Source organism: Podarcis melisellensis (genome assembly GCF_964234715.1).
Source record: "Podarcis melisellensis genome assembly, chromosome: 15".
In the NCBI taxonomy this organism is placed as follows: Eukaryota; Metazoa; Chordata; class Lepidosauria; order Squamata; family Lacertidae; genus Podarcis; species Podarcis melisellensis.
In genome coordinates, this window is record NC_138532.1 from 43,886,649 (window position 1) to 43,906,651 (window position 20,003).

Below are 20,003 nucleotides of genomic sequence, written 5' to 3' on the forward strand. Positions count from 1 at the left end.
CATTCTGTTACATGAATTTTTGATACAAGGAAGGAAAATGGTGCTGTAGGAGTCTGGCAGTGCCCAGCTGCTGGCTGCTATTGCATCTTTGGGGTCCCCATCAACTATTCCCTAGGAAGAGGTTGGAATTGGGAGGTTCTAGTTTCTTCACAGGTAATTCTGCTTCATGGGACCAGTTTTCAAAAACTCCAACCAGAAAAGACCATTGCCACTTTTTGGTTATCAGTTGAAAGCAAGAATTGAGCACACTAATGGGAAGATTTGAGTTGCCACCACTGTCCATCCCAAAATGGGTCGTCTGTGAAAGTCACCCCAATTTCTCCTCTTCTACCTTCAACTACCCTCTGAACTTGTATTGTGTACTGGTATATATATTTTACAAAATAAAGGGTTTTCCAGGCCAATTAAAGCCATACAGGATGCTGCCTTATGTAAGGTGAGAGTAATTCTCCAGCTGGAGTATCTGGCATAGTGTCTGTTTTGGGGGGGGGTTTCTGGCCCACAAAGCCAAGGTAATGGTGGCTTTGCGGGGGGGGTGTGTGTGCTGCAGCCTTGGGCTAGGTGGACAAAGTGCAGCCCAGCCCCAAACTGCAATGATGAGGAAGATCATCAAACTCTGAAGGAGGAACAATCTGAGGGGTGGCGAGGGTCCTTTCCTTTATTAGATGAGGCTGGGTAGGAAAATGGTCTCCTGGATGTGCCTCTGCACATCCATCCCAGCCCCCACCCTTGGGCTAAGAGCCAGGCAGCTCGACTCCAGTCTGCCTACCAGTGGCTTCTCTGGATTTCAGCTCCTTTTAAACTGACAGTGCTGTGATTGAGTAGCTTCCACCGAGCTGTAATTTCTAGGCTAGGCCAAATGCGCACCTCCTCCTGCAGCTTTTACATCTGACCCAGGCTAAGAGATCTCCATAGCTAAAGCCACAGCCTGCCCCCTGTCATTCATGGACAATGTCCCAGTGCACTTTAAAGCTAGTTTGCAATACAAAGAAAAATCTGATTTTAGTAAAAATTTATTTGGCATTTATATAGCAATAGTGCATTAAATCTTATATACACTATAGCATGGACAGCATTCCAGGCCTGGTGCAACATTTATTCCCGTCGGAAAAGAAAATCTAATTGGGCTTCTGAAGGTCAGCAGCAGCAGCAGGAGGCTGAGGATACAAGCACACCAAGTTCTACATCTTGCCCATCAGTAATGCAAAATCAAATAGTGCCTTTAAGCTTGTCCAGTCCAACCACAAAAGTGACTCGTATTCACATTTTTACACTAAAGAAGTTTTTCCTTTATCTTGAGTAATTGTCCTTGAAAGCACTGCAGCTGCTGTTACTGATGACTTGTAACTACCTTCAAAAGATATCATAGCTCCTCCTTTTTTTTGTTTTATGGGATTAAAGAAGTGCTCAAACTTTTGTGGGTCCTGTAAAAGACAAATCATGGCTCCACCGGGCAATTAAGAAATGAAAAGAATTCTGACTCAATGAATAGGGCTTTTCATCTCATTTGAACATTCAGATTTAAAACGATATTTGGACACCAGATGGAACTGTTTCACAAAAAACTCACCTAAAACCAAAAGGTTGGTTTAGTGTCTTAATGGTGGTAAAAAAAACAATACTTTTGCTTCCAAAACCCAGGGGTTCCCACTGGAGCAGCCAAACACTGGAGCCTAAATTAAGCACCTTTGCATTCTTAAAACTGCACTTTATTTGAAAAGGCATTTAAAAAGCTCTGGTTCTGTTTCCATGCTTGTCACTTCATGATAAAATACCCTGCAAAGGCTGGGGGTAGATGGGATGAAAGTTCATAGCGGGGAGGGCAGTAACTTGCAGGGGGAGAAACCCCAGAGGTAGCATGTGGGGGAAGGAAGCCATCATTGCCAACTGTCCCAACTAAGCTGGCTGCAATAAGGCCTGGGGCAGACGGCTATTCCAGGCAAATAGCCACAAAGGACCAGAAGCCCCTCCCAGCACATATGGATAGAGGTGCAAGCATGCCAGTCCTCCCTTGCAGCAAAAGCGGCCCACGTTTTTGATGCAAGATGCCACAAGACTGAACTGAGGAAATGAGAAGGTCAGGGCAAGGCAGACGGGCATTAATTATAGATTGCTATCACAGCTCTTCCAATTAAAAATAAGAAAATAGTTTTCAAAGTGCAAACATCCCATACAATGAGCTAGGGCGTACTAACAGAATTACACACATGTATTATGGCTTTTACATTTTCATACAAAGCATCAAAAAATCTAGGAGAAAACATCTTCATAAAATATTTTTAGTATAAAATTTGGCATTTCGTTTAGTTGGCCGGCAGCTCTACTGGTTCTCTCGCTGCTGCTGCTGCTGCTGTTCTGGGTCTGGCCTTGATGTGGCACACAGCCGTTCGATGCCCAGGGGACAGAGCAGCCACCACTGCTGTGACAAAAGGTTCCTGCCTGGTACGATGGAAACCAAAGGACATAATTAGAGGATCATTCTTTGGATCTGCAGGTCTTTGGTAGCTAGAAAGAAGGTCTGCAAAGCAGCCCCCACCCCCAAAAAGGTTGGCAGGGAAAGTGTCCAGCCAGGATTACAGAATGTCGTCCGACGAAGAAGTCCCTTGCGGAAGGGCAGCTTTTGTCATCGAGAATTCAGACGAGGAGCCACCTGAGAAGAAGACAAAGGTCAGCTGTGGAAGGAGAGCAACAGCTAGCCCAAAGCAGCTATTCCTGCTTAGAACTGAACAAGGTGAGCTGGCAAGGAGCCTGGTCAGCCCTGAGCAGGAACTGAGGCAGGGCTTTGCCAAGAGGGATGAGAGGCTCCTGATGCAGCATGAACAGCTGCATAAAGGCTTTTGTGCCCAGCCTATGGCACCTGCAGGGTCACAGGGGAGAGGGAGAGCTGCCATCATAGCACCTCACAGAGACTGGCTTAGGAGCAGCATGGAGTGACTCCTGGGGGGTGGGCAGGAGGGGGGAGCCACTCTGAGCTTGGCCAGCCCAATGCTACTTACAACCGCAAGGTGGCCGTTCTTGGCTTTGGTGACCAGCAGTTCGGATCCCGATGTGAAATCAATGATGCCCTCTTTGCCTTGCCCAACAGTGAACTTTATGCTGTAGAGAAAGGGAAGGAGAAGAGTTGGGGCAGCTCTACTGGGGCATCTTGGCTCAAATCACAAAAGCGGAACTTGGGACCTAGCTCAGCCCCGTCAAATCCATGTCACCACATACCCAGGGGTGGGATTAATAGACGGAAATTGGTATGATTTGACAATAAAAGGCAGGATTAAAACCAAACCCAACAAACAAGGCTTGTCACTAGTACTGTCTCTTAAGTACAGTGACCCAATCTTCAACATGCTTCTCGTACATTCTTTTTGCAGTCCTAACATCCCTTCAATTCAGGCCATGGCTGTCTGCAAAGGAACAATCTGAGGCTAAGAGACGGGCCTCTTGTGAGCTTGGAGAAGAGCTCGGATTTGATATTGGGGCTTTTTGTCTGCATTGCCCAGTGGCCTGATGTGGCACTGGCTTTCCACAGCAGTGCAAAATACACAAGACATTCTTCTGGCAAAGCCGCTTGATCTATAGACTGCCCCTTCCCTTGATAAAGCAGGAGCAGGCCTGGAGGCCTTTGCTCTTAAGAGAAGCAGGAGGGCGGTAGCTCCTATGACCCACATCAGACAGGCACACATTTTAAAATAAAAGTATGGCAAGCTCACCTGCCCTGGTTGATATTCACACTGTTTACTTTGTTGGCACAGATTGCAATTTTGGTCAGAGTCTCAATCACAAAATCACTCTGTAGCACCACGTCGCCCTGGAAAACAAACCAAATATCTTTCAGAGAGATTTTCGAATTCCCACAAGGTACCAATCTGTTGGGAATCTGGCTGCTCATCACTGGACTGAGCCACCAAACCCCAAATCCAGCATGTGCCTGTTCCCTCGCCCAAATTTCCTCCCCTCCCAAATCCACAGCTAATAGAGCAGAGAAGCTACCTTCTGCTTGTTATCCTCCCGGACCACGTGGAGAACGAAGAGGCTGTCACTCAAGCTGCTGACGGAGATGCCTGTTGAGACAAGAAAGGGCCATTTTGCTTGGCAAAGTGGGCTCACTCCAGGCACGCCCACCTTTCTCTTCCATGGCAACACTGGCAGCTCCAGCCCTCTAGGCAGAACAGGCCCCTCTTGCCACCTACAGAGCTCCAAGCTAGGAAGCTCTGTCAGGGTCTTGGGCAGGGGAGAGAGGACCACAAACAGGCCCCACAATGCCAGCAGCCAGCCACGTTCTGGAAAGTGCATCTAAAATCTCAGAGGACAACAAATTTCTCTGAGTTGGCCGCATGCATGTGTCAGAAACAACAGCTCCCGACAACGGGGACCAGGCAACGCTTGCTCCAAAAGCAGCTTCTCCCCCCCCCCCCAGGCCAGCCAAGCGCTTGTTGGTCGCCATCTCCGCACCTGACAGGTTGCCGTAGTCAATCCGCTGCTTGACCTTGGCCTCTTCAACCAGCAGAATTGCATTCTGGGTGAGCAGCAGCTGCCGGGCTCGGGCCTTGTAGCCTTTGCGGTCGTACTTGGTCACGGGAACGGCATACTGAAAGGAGCAGCAAGAATCCCAATAGCAAATTTCCACAGGGCCTGAAGCAGCCTCCAGACAAGGGGCTACGGGGGGGCAGCAGGGAAGAGTGGCAACTTCCATCCCAGCCAGCCCTTCTGGGCCGGCTCGGCCTCCTTGTGCCCTTCCTTCAGAGCCCCTGAGCCGCGGCCAAAGAGCCTCCGTGGCTCACTTACCTTGAGAGTCTCATTTCCCAGCACTTGAAGGATTTTGGCATTAATCTCTTCGCTACCTGCCGCAAAAAGGAAAGAAGGGGGGCAGTTGGAAGCAGCTAGCTGCAGATGGCAGCCCCACCCCTGGCCAGCCTGAGAAGCCCCACTCACCAAGGCGGGTGTTAAGGAAGAGGCGAGGGACGCTCTGAGGATAGTTGTCCTTCTTCCCCTTGAAGATCTCACTGGCCACCACTTTCTGCTCCAGCTGCGGAAGAGACAGGCGGAGTCACAGCGCTCCCCAGGGAAAGGAGGAGCCACTTGGAAGCTGCTCACAGAGAGCCATTCTCCTTGGGGTGGGACAGGCAGGGAAGGAGGCAGCCCCAGCGCTACCCACCTGCAGCTTCCACTCGGGGCTGATTCTCTTGCAGTAGCTCCACACCATGTTCTGCATGCAGAGGTCTCTCAGCAGCTGAGATGCCTGAAGGACAAGGAGCAAAGGCAGCTGCCAGATGGAAAGGGAGACCACAAGGGGCAGCAGCAGGGCAAAGGCACCCCTGGGCTGCTCCTCAGCACACCATACGAGGAAGGAGGAGCATTTGGGCCGCTTTTAAGCTCTCAGCACCCACGCAGACACCAGCTCACAGATTTAACTGGCCCCCTCTGGACATCTGCACAGGGTTCAGGGCAGCCTTGCGGCCTGAATAGGAGGTGGTGGCAATGGCACAACTTCAAACTTAAAGGTTTCCTTCGACAAAAGCTCCCTGCCAAGAGGACCATCTCTTCCTCCTCCTCCTGAGCTAGATATTTTGAGGTCAGAGCAGGAGCTTTCTCCACGCTTCATGCTTTTGCCTGCCTGAATAACACTTTGGGAATGAAAGCAGGCCTCCACCTCTTGAGGAGATGGGCCTGGCACTTGTGGGGCAGCTTGTGGGGCCTCCAGCTCCTTGTACATCACATCTGAGGGAGGGAGAGAGAGGAGGGAGAGGCAGTGTCTGGCACCAGGGCAAAGGCATCAAGAATCTTCCCTCTTCTCTCCCTGCCAAATGTCCCACAATTCCCAGACTGGGTTGCAGAGTCTGTTTTACTGACTCCCTTTGGAACGTTAACAACAACAACAACACAACATTTATAAACTGCTTAATATTTGAAAATCTCTACGGACTGCAAGGAGGGGGAAGCACTATCACAATGATCCGGGTTTGTTCATTCAAAAGCAGAGCATCTCATTCAGCCAGGAAACAGTGGCCTAGACACTCTTCTGCTGTCACCCACAACTGCTGATGGACAAAGGCCGAAGCTTCAGGACGTGGGACACGCAGGCCCCTGCTTGGATCCAGGCCCGGGACAGCAGCAGGAGGAGGAGCTCCTTGGGAGAGGCAGGGCTCCCACCCACCCCACCCCACTGCTCTACCCCTAGGGCTACCTCTCTCAGGGAGGGCGGAGGCACCGGCCAGGACTTGTCCAGAACGTTCCGGGGCAGGTTCCGCTTCAAGTTCATCAGGAAGGAATAGCGGATGTAGTCAAGGAAGTATTCGTTCTCAGGGCAGCGAGCGTAATTCCGGTAAATAAACCCCTTGATGAACCTGCAGGGAGACCGAGGGAAAGGCCTCTTAGGAGAGCAGAGTGGCACTTACCCCCCCAACAGCCCCCTCCTCACAAGCCCTGCAAGGGGCAGGGTGTGCCCGCCCGCCCCCGGCCCAGGGAAGGGAAGAGGGAGCCCAGACGCACCGCCGGACGGTCTCCACGGCCCGCTTCTTCTTGGCTGCCTTGCGCCGCCCCAGTGTCCCTCGCCACCAGGACTGGATAGTGATGGCTGGAGAGAGCAAGGGGGGGAGACGGGGGTCAGGGGCACAGGACAGTGGCGGTGAGGGGGCAGGAATGGTGGAAGGAGCCTGGAGAAGGGCAGCCTGGGAGACTGGCACAGAGGCGGCCACTTCTTCTCCACTGCTCCACAGGGCACCACCTGCAAGGGTTTGGCTGGTTCTGGCCAAAGGGAGGGCAGACAAACTCCCCAAGAGCAAGGGCTCTTCAGTGGGAGAAGAGGCTGCCTCAGGAGGTGGCCAGGGGGGTCCTTGCCAGAGATGCAGGAGGCTACCCAACACTCTCTCTCTCTCGCTCTCTGGGCATTTTGCGATTCCCAACCCTCCCTCCTGAAATGTTGCTGGCCGGCCTTTGCTGGACCCGCAAGGTAGGTATCTGGGCTTCCTGAGGTGAATGAGATGAATCCCCGCTCCCTGGCTGTTCCAGATGCAGAAGCCAATGGAGCTGGGCACGGACTCTTCAACACAGGCCAGTCATGGGCAACAAAGCAGTGGGTGTGCCACCCTGTCCCTCCCTGGCAGCTGCCTGCCTGCCTGCCTCTTGTGGCAAGAGCTGCCCTGAGGAAAGGCGCAGAAGCAGCCCCCACTGCCTGCCTGCCCCACCTGCAAATGGCTACAAGCAGAGCACAGGGCCCAGAAACGCCCCTGGGAGGGAGGCCCTTGCCCTGCCCACCCCCCTGCTGGCCTCAGGGGCTGCTTGGAGCGCCAGCCCTGCTGCTGAACTGGTGCCACTTTGAGCAGGACTGCTCCTGCGATGGACGGGAAGGGAGGGTCTGTCCCTAGAGGAGAAGCAAAGAGCTGTCGCTGCTTCTTACCTGACAGCTTCATCTGCCGAAACTTCTTCCGCCGGTAGTAGCCTCTCCAGCCAGCCTGGAGCTTTGTGGCTGAAGCCAGGGAGGGAAGAGGCACATTGAGCACAGAGATGCCCCCCCCCCCGGTGGCCTCAAAGGTTGCTGGGGCCCAGCGCCCACCTTCCTTGACCCCCGGAGGGCCCCAGGCATTCCCTGCCCCAAGACTCCCCGATGGACAAACTCACCCAGACTCTGTTTCCGGATCTCCAGGCTGTCTTCTGTCGCAAAGAGAGTCTTGGGGAAACGAATAAATATTTTTGTCCTGGAAAGGAAATTATCCATAAGAGAGAGAGAACGTTTATCCCCCACCCCCATCTGGGGCAGCACCCCAAGACTCAGCCGCCTACCTGCCCATCTTGAACTCCTCCTGCTTGTAGCCAAGGTGTTTCACAAGCGCAGCCACGCCATCGTGGGGCCTCCCGTCCCAGGTGGGCCACGTTTCAGGACACAGAGACTTGTACCTGGCCATGGAAGGGATGGTAGCCTGGTCACATGACCAAGGGAGCGCCAGGCAGAGCCCCAAACCCCCCAGAAGCTGTATCTTCTTGCTGCCCTTCTCCTCTGAGGGGGCTGGAGCTGCCACAGCACAGCAAGCAGCTCCCCCTCCCTTGGCGCAACATTGCAGGCAGAGCAGCCACTCTTCATTTCGCCCCCAGGAGCCACCTGCTCCCTCCAAATCCATTCCTGCGCTGTAATGTTCCTGCACAGGGTTTGCACGCACACCTACCTCTGGAGGAAGACTTCGTATTTTCGCCGATAAGCAAAGCCAGCCCGACGCACTCTCAGGTTCTCCATCAGGCCCAAGTACTTCACCTGATGCCGGATCAAAACTTCATCAAAACGGCCTAGAAAATGATCAGAAGGAAGGAGAGTGACAAGTAAAAAAGGGCAGCCGGGCCAACGCCCTGCCCAGCGCCTGGCTTGCCCTCTTGCTGCCTATGGATCTATTCTTCCACAGCAGACAGTGTCCCCCCCCCCCCTTCAAGAACAGGGCAGTGCAAGCCAGGCAGCATCAGAGGAGGCCTAGGCGGCAGCCAGAGCTTGTAAGTTGGGAGTTTTTGAGAAACGTCAGGGATGAGAAACCTGGAAAGAGGGGAATCCAGCCAAGGCTCAGAATCCCCCCAGGACCCCCACACCAGCACTCCCCGCCCTCTGGGAAGGAAGCAGGGACTGAGGCTCAGACCCACCCGCCTGCTTGGCGTCGTTGGGCTTGATGCAGCGGATGTAGGAGGGGTCCTTGGACATCAGGATTTCCATGAGCTTCGCAAGGCTGTTCTTGAACTGTGTCACTGCCTGCAAGGGAGGAGAAGAGAGGAATGGAGCAGAGGGAAGGATCACAGCCGCCTGGCCTTGCAGCAGAGCCACCACCCACCACCCTCCCACCCTCTCTGGGCTCTTACTGTCTCTGGCCTCTTCTTGTCCGTCAGCTCCGCCCGGTCAAAGCACTGGTTGACAATGGGGTTCTCCGAGTTGCACATGGCCTGTGGGGGCAATGAGAGGGAGTCACACTGGGGCAAAGTGGGCCTGGCTTAGCCCCAGGAGCCCTTTGCGCGGACAGGCACCTTCCTGCCCAGGGCACAGGCCCACTTCCAGCCGGGACTCACCTCTTTGAGGTTCCTGAAAAGGAGGTCGTTGTTCTTGTCCAGGAAACCTGGGGAAGGAAGCACAAAACCAGTAGCATAAAAGACCCTGCCAGGTGGAGCTGAAGAGAGGGTTTGCTCCTGAAACAGCGTCTGTATGGGAAGGGGGGCACAGGCACAGACCCCCCCCCTGCTGCCCAGCACTGCTGCCTGGAGACGCCTGCCATCTACCTGCCACGTTGTAGGTGACGTCCCCTGCGTAGTGCTGCAGGCGGAACTCCTCTCGGCCCAAGGACTTCCGGGTCTTGGCATCTGCCAGCTTGTGTCTGTGGAGAGGGAAACCCCATAAATGGGCAGAAGATGGGAGGGAGGGAGCCAGAACCAATGGCTCAGCGTCCCAAGGCTGGGCTGGAGGGGATTGGGTCCCTGCAGCAGGAGCAGACTGGCTGCTTCTGTTCTCAAAGAAGGTGCAGAGACCAAAGTGGAGCCTCCGGTCCTGGGCTGAAGATGGAGAGGCTCCTCTGCCCCCAGGGTGACTCACGTGAGGAAGTGGGGGTGGTTCTTGATTGTCTCCTCCAGTTTCACCAGGAAGGTCGTGTCGGTGGCGTCTCCAGGCCGCAGGCACTCCTCATCCTGCCGGGAGGAAATGGAAGGACTTGGGGGTCTAGCAGGAAACACCACCCTCCTCCTCCCCCCAAGACCATCATGGGAGCCTTTCAGAGCAGATGGAAGCCTCCGGAGGATCGGGTGGGGGCTTGCAGGGGTCCCCAGGAGGCTGCCCGCTGACCAACGTGGCTAATGGGCCCAAAGGAGGGAGCAGTGGGGGTGGGGGCCCAGGAGGGCATCTCCTGGGCTGTGGGGCTCCCTCCCTCCCTCCCAACAGAGGTGCCTCTCTTGTGAAGCTGCAGACAGACAATGTATGTTTTCAGAACCTTCCCTATTCCTTTGACCGTAAATTGTTTCCACCAATTAAAATCTTGCCTTTTTGCAGCCCTGGGACCTTTGGGGAAGGACGGGACAGAAATGCTATTCCACCCCCCACCAACAACAGCAATAATAATAATAATAATAATAATAATAATAATAATAATAATAATACTTTTATTTATACCACAACCATCTGGCTAAGTTTCCCCAGCCACCCTGGGCGGCTCACAGCATATATAAAAACATACTAAAACATCAAACGTTGAAAAATTTCCCTGAGCAAAGCTGCCTTCAGATGTCTTCTAAAAGTCAGATAGTTGTTTATTTCCTTAACATCTGAAGGGAGGGTGTTCCACAGGGAGGGAGCCACTACCGAGAAGGCCCTCTGCCCACAATCTTCTCACACCCTCTTCTTCAAAACGTCCTTGAGGACTTACCAAGACTGAAATGATGCCTTTGAATTTCTCTTCCACTAAGTCACAGATGATCTTGTTGTTGAAGTACTGGACAGGTTCCCACTGCAAAAAGGAAGCGAGAGAGTCTGAGTGAAATAGGCCCCGCTCAGGAGGAGAGGCGCATGGGGGAGCAGCTGGAGGCACCAGCCGGCTGGGCTCCCCCTTTGGCCTTAGGGGGCACAAGGGGAAACCCCTCATTGCCAAGAGTCAGGCCCTAAGGCCTCAACTCCTTGCCCTTCAAAGGAGAAGTGATGGATGCCACGTTCTTAGGCACCTCTCATTCAACAGAAACGTGGCCAGTAATCCAAAGGGCAAGGGCTCAGCAGAGGCCGGCTGGCCAAAGGGCTGACTCTATTTTCAACTGGACTAAGTAAGTCAGCCTCCTGAGGTGTAAATGGCAGCCCCTTCCTCACTGGGAGAGCAGAGGAGCCCCCCCCCCATCACCACTGCCTGCTCTTACCGCAATTCCCTCAGCCTCGTATTCCTCCTGCTCCGATTTCAGCGTGAGCTCGATGAAGAGCTGCTGCAACTTTTCATTGCAGTAATTGATGCAAAACTGCTCAAAGCTGCAAAGGAGGGAAGGCAGAAAAGAGCTCTTGGCCCCAGCAGAGACTCTGACCCCCCTCCCCCTACAAGCACAGTCATGGGTGGCAGAGCGAGACCCACCTCCCTGCTGGCGCTGGGTCTTCTCACGGCCATGCTGGCCTGCGGCAACCGGGGATGCCGAGTTTCAGTGGCACAGCACAAGGTCAGAGACAAACCCTGGTGGAGAGCAGCCTGAGGCCAGCCCTGTGCCAGGCAGCCCCTTGGAAGACAGGCAGCCCCGTCCTCTTCCTCCACCTGGGCAGGAGCCAGGAAAACCCACCTGTTGTGCTGGAAAACCTCGAAGCCGTAGATGTCGAGCAGCCCCAGGACGGAGGCGCTGCTTCTCCAGCCCAGGCGCTCCGTCTCCTGCCAAAAGGCACAGGGGAGTGAGAGCCCCGCTGGGAACGGCACCCTCCCCTTGCCCCCTGCCCTGCCTGCCTGGAAAACGGGGACTTTGCTCCTGTCCCAGCAAAGCCACCCTTGCAGAAGGAGGCCTGCTCCTTGTGGGCCCCTTTTCCAAAGCAAGGCCTCCTCCACGGAGGGTGCCGCCCAGAACCCAGCGGCCGTCATGGGGAGAAGAGGCTGCTGACCTTGTAGGCGAGGGACTTGTTGATCTTGCCCACGAGCCAGGAGAAGGTGCGCCCGTAGATGGCCTTGGCGAGGGCATCCCGTGCGTAAGCCGCCTGCTCCAGGTTGAGGGGGCTGACCAGCTGCAAGGAAGGAGCTGCCGTCAGCCTCTCTCCGGCCAGCGGACCCGGGGGGGACCAGGTACCCAAACTACCTCCCATGGATATGGCCACAGTGACCATCACCAGGAAACACCCCTGGGTTGGGTTGGTCACCTCCCCCCCCCCCCGCGGCAGTCAGCCGGCCAACCCTCTTACCTCTTCCCCCTTGGCGATGATCTTCTTGTGGGTCAGAGCCTCTCGAAGCAAAGTCCCTTCAACCCCCAGGAGCTGCAAGGCAGAAAAAGGAGAGCCACGGCTGAAGAGCCACAGCCAGAGCAGCCTCTGCCCACATCAGAGGAAAAGGCTCCTTCTCAGCCCTGAGAGGAGGAGGAAGGCAGAGACCCAAACTGGGGGAGGAGTGATGGTGCAGTGCAGCCGGGAGAGAGAGAAGGTGCCACCTGCCCCACCTCTGCTTAGCATCAGAGAAAGGGTGTTATTATCTCTCCTCACTTTAGAAGAGAATGGAAGTTTGGGGGGTGGTTTGGCCTCTTCTCTTCCAGCAGCTGTGACTAATCCTCACCCCCAAAATATACTGAAGGCCTTATTCACACTTTTCAAGTACTCCAAAGTCATTTCCTCTGGCATTCCGTCTACTGACTCCAAGAGCTGCAGGAATAAAACTGTGACCTGCCTTCGTATTCACTGGACATTGATTCCCCCAATGTTACTTGGCCATCTTTCAGATTCATTCCTTTCTTTGATCCCTTCTAGAATAGAACCCTTTCTCTAGACTTTATGACACACACGTCCCCCCTAAAAAACAGCCTCCAAGTGATGCAGCTCAGGCCCATTTCCGAAGGTACCTGGGAGCCTTTCGCTCCTCTCCATATCCCGCTCCCCCTGCCCCCTTCCTGCCAGCTCTGCTACTCACCCTGGCCAGGTACTTGATCTGGTTCTCTGTGGTCACTTGTGCGCTGCCCTCTTCGTCGGCAGCAAACTGCACGTTGCCCAAGTGCAAGACACTGGCCACAATGCTCAGGAGGTCCTGGGAAGGGAAGAGGGGAGGGCCAGGGAGGGTCACTAGCAGAAGAGCACCACAGAAGGGGACGCAGGACCAGCCCCCTCCCTCCCAAACACAGGGGGGAGGCAGCAGCAGCAGCCGCAGGAGCAAACGGGGCCTCTTACCTCCACTTCGTTGTCGCTGAAGTTAATGACGGACAGGGCCCTGCGCACGCCCTTCCAGTCGCTCTTGTCGTTGATGGAGCTGACTTTGGCACACTGGCCCTGGCAAGAGAGATGGGGAACGTGGGGAGGAGACCCTCAGCAGCGGAGAGGGGGGGTGCCTTGGCTGCCCCCAAAATGGACAGGCAGCAGGCAGGCAGGCAGGCGGTCCTCAGCTACCGCTCAGCCCCACTGCAGGCCCCAGAAAAGCTTCTGCTGGGGGGGGGGGGGTGCAGCGCTTTACCTTCACCAGGTACTGGTACTGGTGGGGGCTCTTCTCCAGGCCCAGCCTCCGCAGCAGGTCCTCCTCGCCCCCTTCCAGCAGCTGGTAGAAGATGTGGAAGTTCCTCTCGCCGTGGTTCTGGTGCACCACCCGTGACTTCTCAAGGAGGTAGTTCAGGATGTGGCCCCCAATGGGAGCCCCCTAAGGCAAAGAAGGCAGCAGCTGTGGCTGGCGAGGGCAGAAAGGGAGCCAGCTGCTCAGGACCCCTTTGCAGAGGGGCAGAGGGAGTCCGCAGCCAAGCAAGAAGGATGCTGCCAGAGCTCTCAGGGTTTCCCCACCAAGCACCTGCAGACCGTCCACCAGGGGTCAGCCCTGCATGCAGAGCCGCCTTGGAGCGCCCTGCTGCTGGAGCTCTGTCCTCCTCCTCATCTCAGTAACCGGAGCCCACCCCTTCCGGGCCGGTCTTTCCAATCCAAAGAGCTCAGAAGAGCTCACGTACATTTTCCACAGGGGACATGATGAAAAGCTTTGGGGGCTGGGGGAAACCTGGCTCCACATGAGGACAGAGAGAGGGGCTCCCCCTACTCCTCCACAGCTCAGAAGATGGGGGTTTTCAGTGGCCCAGTGTGCACATTGCAAAGCAGAAGGGTCCAGTTTCAGCCCCCGACGTCACCAGGCGAGGCGGGGAGAGCAGGACGGACCAGGAGGCTAACTCGGTTTGCCCTCCTACGGACTCACCTTATAATCGAACTGGACATCCATGTATTTCCCGAAGCGGCTGGAGTTGTCGTTGCGAAGGGTCTTGGCATTTCCAAATGCCTGTAGAGGAAGAAGAGGACAACAACTGATCTCCAGACGTGGGGAAAGGACTCTGGCTCAGGCACAGCCCCTCGGACTGCAGGCCTTGCCTGGCTTGACTTTCTAGCCTGGTCCCCAGCTGGCCTTGACTTGGACTCAAGTGCTGACCACTGCAGGGCCTCTCCTGCCTCCACACAGGCATCCTGGGCCAGGGGCTGGCATATGGGCTCCCTTGGTTGTTGGCACCCAGCAGAGCAAACCAGGCCACAAAGATGGGGCAGGTCCACTGGGGAGGAGCGGCTGTGCTGTGCTGTGTCCCCCCTCTTCCAGGCCCAAAAGCCACAGAGGGGAAGGAGCAGCCGCAGCCTGGGCACCTTCTGTACTGGGCCTCGTGCTCTTACCTCCAGGACTGGGTTGGACTGCAGGAGCCGGTCCTTGATGGTCTCCACCTGCTCGCTGGCTGGGCAGGTGACGGCGTAGTACTGCAGCACCTTCTTGGTGGCTTCCGTCTTGCCAGCCCCGCTTTCCCCCGAGATGAGGATGCATTGGTCCTTCCTCTCCGTGCGCAGAGAGCGGTAGGCATTGTCTGCAATGGCGTAGCTGAGGAGGAGGAGAGAAGCAAAGGGCCACGGTCGTCACCACCCGGCCAGCGCCACCATCCGGCGCTCCCAGGGCCTGCAGGAGGTGGAGGAAGGAGGCCTGCCTAGGGGGCACCTGTGCCAGAGTTTTGCTTCTACGTCTTCTCTCTTCACCTGCCTGTGCCTTAAAGAGTTTCTGCTGAGGCTCTTTCTCCAAAATATCTACCATAAACCCAGTATGCATTGACATTAAGACAAAATGTAAAACGAGTGTAAAAGCTGGTTAAAACAGGGACTGAGACTGATATCGGGTCGGATCCCATCTGGCCAGGGAAAGGCTGTGGCAGCATCTGATTCCCGTGATGCGGCCGTGAGGGGCTGCTTGGCTGTGGTGCCCCAGCTGGGGAAGGACGCCCCCAAACAGCCTTGCCCAGGGCCCACAGGGCAAATGTTTGGGCACTCAGGGAGGCACTTTCCACTGCTAGAAATCCTCATCGACGTTCCAAGGATTTTGTCTGCTGGGTCATAATTGAGAATTTGTACCTTTTTGCTGTATGCTGCCCTGGGTGGTATATGGAGAGCAAACTATTTTAATAAATAAATAAATAAATAAAATTGATAGGGTTTGGGAGAGACTAAATCCCGATTTTAGCATTCTTTTCCACTCCCTCCCTTCTTTGCTTTCCCTCATCTCAAGGAGGCTGAAGCTTGTGATCAAGAGCCTGGCAGATCCCACAAGTGGGAAGTTGGGAGGCAGCCTGTCCATCTAAAAGACAGCGCCCCGCCCACTCAGCATTTCCGTTGGGCCAAATCCCAGGGAACATGGGTAGGGGGGCAGAATGTGACCCGGGATATCCCCTCCTCCCCTCTCTTCCATCTCCCAAAGCAAAGGCACTCCCTAGATTTTGTACACACACGCCCTGCAAGCCGTGCGGCCGGGTGTTTCGCGCACGAAGGGCTCTTTTGTCTTACGAACCCTCCAAAATTGTGCTCAGAATCAGCACTCCGCTCTCTAAATGAGGAGTGTTCACCCAGCTATGCAAACAAAGATACTGGTCTCTTAGCAACGTGGGGAATGTTGGGCAGAGGGAGCAGGAAAAATCCCACCCTCTGCCCTCTCGTGTGCACACACACACACAGAGATTTTCCTATCCTTTGGGTGTGGCTGGCGGCCTGCGGCCCCAGTGGCCCAGGACAAGCAAGAGGGGGAGGGGGGCTGGCTTGACCCCTGGCGTTACCCACAGGTGAGGAGAGACCTCGTAGAAGCTGACGCCCCGGTAGCGCTCCATGTGCTGCTTGGTGTAGATCTCCAGGTCCTTGTAGGGATTGACGGAGACCAGGACGGAGCCGATGTACGTCTGCAGAGCAAGGGAGGGAGGGAGGGAGGGGAGGTCAGGAGGCACAGGGAGGGGGAGAGAGAAGCCTCTGGGACACCTGCCGATCCCTCATAGTGACGCTCTTCTTCTTTGCCTTGAAATCTTCCTCCAAGAAATGTTTCCTGCATCCCTCAAACAACTTTGCTTTCAGCTTAGGAGGGGAGGCTTTCTCAGGGGGTTATTACTGGATGTCGTGAGAAACTGGGGGCGGAGGCAGAATGGTCTGCCTCCCTCAATGTTTGCCTGTGGGGCTGATGGCAGCTGCACCTCAGTCTGCCCTCCTGGACCCTCTGCTCCAGAACATGCAATGGGACCGCCCTGCTGGGGCCCAGCACCCAAAGAGAGGGGCTCTGCGGGGCCACGGCTCCCGTCAGGTAGAGCCCCACAGGGAAAGAGGAGGCTGCTGGATGAAGGGGGCTGCCCCACCCACTCCACTCACGTAGATGAGGTTCTCCTTGAACCGCTTGCGCAGATTCTCGATGAAAGCCGCTTCACTGGTGAAGTTCTCCAGCAGGACAAAGTCCTGGACTCCCACGCGGTCGCGAGCCGTCAGGGCGCTCTCCATGGCTGCTAGCCGGATCCCGTCACTGCCGACAGGCTACAGGGAGCAACAAGAGGGGAGGTTGAGCCAGGCGGCCAGAGGTGGACAGGGAGGGAAGCCTCGTCCTGCCTGGGCTGGCTGTCAAGGAAGGGCCAAAGGACGGAGGCCAGAGCAAGGGCTGGTGGGGCTCAGGGAGAGGCATGTCCACAACAAGGAGGGGACGGAAGTCCACATGCCCCACTCCAGCCCAGCCAACGCCCCTCAGCTGGTTCACTACCAAAGTTTTAACATCTCCTAGAGTAAATGAGTCCAAGTCTCAGAAGCCACAAACGGCAATGCAAATCAGGATCCTTCCCAGGAAGGCTGCGAGGCAGAAGGGAGCGGCTTTCCCCAACACACACACACTCCACTGGCATCCCGTCCAGGCCTCCAGGTCCTGCCCTTGGCCAGCAACACCGTGCACATGCCATGGGCGCTCACCAAATGGTTGGCCAGGTGGAAGCCCATGGGGATGAGAGACCTCTTCTGCTGGATCTGGGCCAACAAGCCCTCGACGTTCATGGCTGGCGCAAGAGGGAACACAGCGTCCCACGTCCTTCGCTTGCTGGGAGTGGAGTGGAGCGGAGTGAGCCTGCCGGCCTCTCCCCAGCACTGCGCAGAGCCCCCCCCCCCCCATGGAGGAAACTTTCCATGCCAACAGGAACATTTCCTCCCCTAGCAAATCCCCAGGAGGCGAGAGGGAGAAAGGAGGCGCACCTGCGCTCCTCAAGCACCCTCTTAACCTCTCCCTGCTCAGGCCCCGCAGGGAGCCTTTGGGGGTTGGCTACTGGGAGGGGCTCTTCCAAGGGGGGAAGACCTGGAGTTTGGGGGGCAGAGTGGGGAGAGAAAGGCGGGTGCCTCAGAGGCAGCTGAGCATCTCTCTCTCTCTCTCTCTCTCTCTCTCTCTCCCTCTCTCTCTCTCTCTCTCTCTCTCCCCCCCCCATGCCTGCAGGGGCTCCTGGCACTAGCCAGTCCCATCCCACCAGCCAAAAACTCCAGCCCCCTCAGCCCCAGCAGCAAAGGGAGCCCAGAGGTCTTCCTCCAAACACTGGCTGGCCAAGGAGGGGAAAGCGGCAGCAAGAGGTCACATCCAAGCCGGACACAGAGACCTCTGAGTGAAGGACACCTCCCCGCCCCAGTCTCCCCAGGTGCCACAGGTACAGTTGGGGGACAAAGTGGTGGCTCTGTGGGGGAGGAGAGCAGTGTGATATATAACCTAGGTGCCATATGGCACCTTGAATCTGGGTTATGTTCACCACAACGGAACGCCTGCTCGCCAGGGGGGTGGACTAGATGACCCCCAGGATCCCTCCCAGCGCTACATTTCTACGATCCTATGATCTCAACTGCACTGCCAGATTGTACTTGCTCTTACAACACTTCACTAATCCCAGCGTGCAAGGAGGAGAAACACACAGGGGAAACTATGGATTTTTAAACTGTGTTTACCAACCTGGCGCCCAGAAATCTCCACACAATCACCACTGGACCTGCGTCAGTAGCAAAACGCACCTGGGGAATTTTGGACACTGGAGGAGAGGGCAGTGGGGGAGGGGACTCACCACAAACCAAGGGAGACTAAGCCACAGTGATGCCCACCCCATGGGAGGGTGGAAGGAGGGGGAGAAGCAGGACCCTCATGGGACCCTCAGCCCCACATAAATCCTGAAGGGTCATCCCTGGCAGGCAGCCCCCTTGGCCAGCCAGATCAGCTGATGGGCCTGTCTGGGACCAGCCAGCAATGCTCTGCACTGGCTGGCTGCCTTCCCTGGGATGAGGAGGTGGAGGCAAAGGCCCCAGGGCTGGCTGGGAGTGGGCAGCCTCCCCTTCCTCCAGGACACGTGGCTGGCATGGCTGGCCCACCTGCAGCTTGTCTGCAGACGGGACTGAACCTGCCCGTGGTCCTGAGCCTCTGTCCACTGAAGGGAAGTGCTAGATAGGGGAAGCGGAATGCAGGCAGGATGGTTTTTTGACTGCCTGGTGATGCAGGCAGTCAAATTCTGGTGCAGTTCTGGTGCTAAACATGATGCAGACGTGTTCACTGTTTACCTCTCTCTCTCTCTCTCTCTCTCTCTCTCTCTCTCTCTCTCTCTCTCTCTCTCTCTCTCTCACACACACACACACACGTTTTGTGCCAGGATCTTACATGCCTTTCTTGCATCTTGGATTGGGTAAAAGCAAATAAACGTAACGTTTAAAAATAGTACCGTTAGGCGTCTTTCTGAAGCAAACAAGTGTAAATTCTGCAGTATTTATTCAAACAAGAATTATAAACATTCCCATCATCGGAGGCAGAGCTGTGAGGCCCAAAGGCCACCCAAAGGCACATTGCTTTGTTGGGGTGGAGAGATATGGGGAAGGAAGGAAGGATGGCCTTTTAGACACACACACACCGGGTTTCCCTTTCCAAAGTAGAAGGAACTTGGGCATATAGAGAAGTAGTTCAGGCTGCTGCAGCCTCAGGAATTTCCTTGCCTGCCTCTGCTGGACCCCCTTCCACACCCCATAGAAAGGGGTCCTGCTTTCCACCAACCCCAGAAGCAATTTCCTCCAGAGGCAGAATTGACAACAGAGATGGAGAAGGCTGAGACCCTCCCCACACTCCAGAAGACCCTCACCCCCTTCAGAGGATAGGCTGGCTGGCTCCACTGCTCCAGTCAAACCATTCGCTGGCCTTTTGATATCTCTCCAGGGTCCCTCCCTCACCCAGACAGACACCCCTCCTCAGCTGCCAGGAGTTTCACGGGGCGTGGCAATGGCACCATTGTCCCAGGGGGTCCCTGCCCTGGCTGGCAAAGAGGCCCCACGTCACTCTGGCCTGGCTGGGGCAGCCTAGCATCCAGGCCAGGTGTCAAGAGGACAGGTGGGCAGCCAGGGAGCCCTTCCAAGGTGCCTGGGCCACCCTGCTCCCTCCCTCCCTGCTTGTTGCTCTGGCCGCCCACTAGGCAAAGCTCCCCTTCCGACTGCAAGACTGAGCATGTCTCACGAGTCGACTTCCTCCTGGTGCGCAAGCCCAGGCCGAGAGCAAAGAGGAAAGGCAGCAGCAAGGTTTCTCCAGGCCAGCTTCCCCATTGACTCGCAAGCGCTTCTGCTTCCAACTTCCCTTGTCTTGCTGCCCTGCCCCTTGGGCTGGGACTTAGGAGGGGGGGTGTGGGTGTCACTCAGCTGTTCCCCTGTAGGCTCAGCCCCCCAAAGGCACCTGAAGGTGTGAGGCCCCAGGGCCACCAGAGGGTCCTCCGTCAACACCCTTCAGAAGGCTTTTTCGACTGTTTAATGGATTCACAATCCCCCCCCTTGTGACACACACAGAGCAAGGAGACGGGGCAACCCAGAACCGTCCCAGGGGCTGCAGCTGAACAAATGGCTCAGCCCTGTTTGTAAGGGCAGGGCTAGCTTCCTCTGAGGTAGGCTGTATCTGGGCAGACTCAGGGGCTGAAGGCTCCTGTGATAAGGGGCAAGGCTCCTATGAAGGAGGAACATTGCCTGAGGCAGAGTCCATGGCCCAGGATAGAGAGGGGTCACCTGAGGGTGATGAAGGCTCCCCCTCCACACCAGTTCACCCAGGAGGGGCCCTGGAGGCACGTCA

General features: G+C 55.9%; 1 protein-coding gene across 3 annotated transcripts in view; it reads right to left on the minus strand.

Moving 5' to 3' along the window:
• Nucleotides 1-997: 997 nt before the first annotated feature.
• The window catches only part of MYO1C (myosin IC), a 38,600-nt gene continuing 19,594 nt past the window's right edge, over nucleotides 998-20,003 (minus strand). For all 3 annotated transcript variants that reach the window (XM_081890232.1, XM_081890234.1, XM_081890233.1), the window contains exons 2-32: nucleotides 16,277-16,435; nucleotides 15,704-15,819; nucleotides 14,285-14,483; nucleotides 13,824-13,904; nucleotides 13,107-13,286; nucleotides 12,827-12,925; nucleotides 12,573-12,686; nucleotides 11,858-11,929; nucleotides 11,564-11,683; nucleotides 11,254-11,339; nucleotides 10,849-10,954; nucleotides 10,371-10,451; nucleotides 9,548-9,639; nucleotides 9,238-9,332; nucleotides 9,031-9,077; nucleotides 8,827-8,907; nucleotides 8,614-8,719; nucleotides 8,154-8,271; nucleotides 7,774-7,887; nucleotides 7,612-7,688; nucleotides 7,391-7,459; nucleotides 6,484-6,568; nucleotides 6,179-6,338; nucleotides 5,150-5,233; nucleotides 4,927-5,020; nucleotides 4,780-4,835; nucleotides 4,447-4,582; nucleotides 3,985-4,055; nucleotides 3,705-3,802; nucleotides 2,997-3,096; nucleotides 998-2,650 (exon numbers count right to left, since the gene is read on the minus strand). In XM_081890232.1, the coding sequence (XP_081746358.1) occupies nucleotides 2,624-2,650; nucleotides 2,997-3,096; nucleotides 3,705-3,802; nucleotides 3,985-4,055; nucleotides 4,447-4,582; nucleotides 4,780-4,835; nucleotides 4,927-5,020; nucleotides 5,150-5,233; nucleotides 6,179-6,338; nucleotides 6,484-6,568; nucleotides 7,391-7,459; nucleotides 7,612-7,688; nucleotides 7,774-7,887; nucleotides 8,154-8,271; nucleotides 8,614-8,719; nucleotides 8,827-8,907; nucleotides 9,031-9,077; nucleotides 9,238-9,332; nucleotides 9,548-9,639; nucleotides 10,371-10,451; nucleotides 10,849-10,954; nucleotides 11,254-11,339; nucleotides 11,564-11,683; nucleotides 11,858-11,929; nucleotides 12,573-12,686; nucleotides 12,827-12,925; nucleotides 13,107-13,286; nucleotides 13,824-13,904; nucleotides 14,285-14,483; nucleotides 15,704-15,819; nucleotides 16,277-16,435 (3,123 nt within the window). In that variant the 3' untranslated portion in view covers nucleotides 998-2,623. The remainder of the gene's footprint in view (nucleotides 2,651-2,996; nucleotides 3,097-3,704; nucleotides 3,803-3,984; nucleotides 4,056-4,446; nucleotides 4,583-4,779; nucleotides 4,836-4,926; nucleotides 5,021-5,149; nucleotides 5,234-6,178; nucleotides 6,339-6,483; nucleotides 6,569-7,390; nucleotides 7,460-7,611; nucleotides 7,689-7,773; nucleotides 7,888-8,153; nucleotides 8,272-8,613; nucleotides 8,720-8,826; nucleotides 8,908-9,030; nucleotides 9,078-9,237; nucleotides 9,333-9,547; nucleotides 9,640-10,370; nucleotides 10,452-10,848; nucleotides 10,955-11,253; nucleotides 11,340-11,563; nucleotides 11,684-11,857; nucleotides 11,930-12,572; nucleotides 12,687-12,826; nucleotides 12,926-13,106; nucleotides 13,287-13,823; nucleotides 13,905-14,284; nucleotides 14,484-15,703; nucleotides 15,820-16,276; nucleotides 16,436-20,003) is intronic.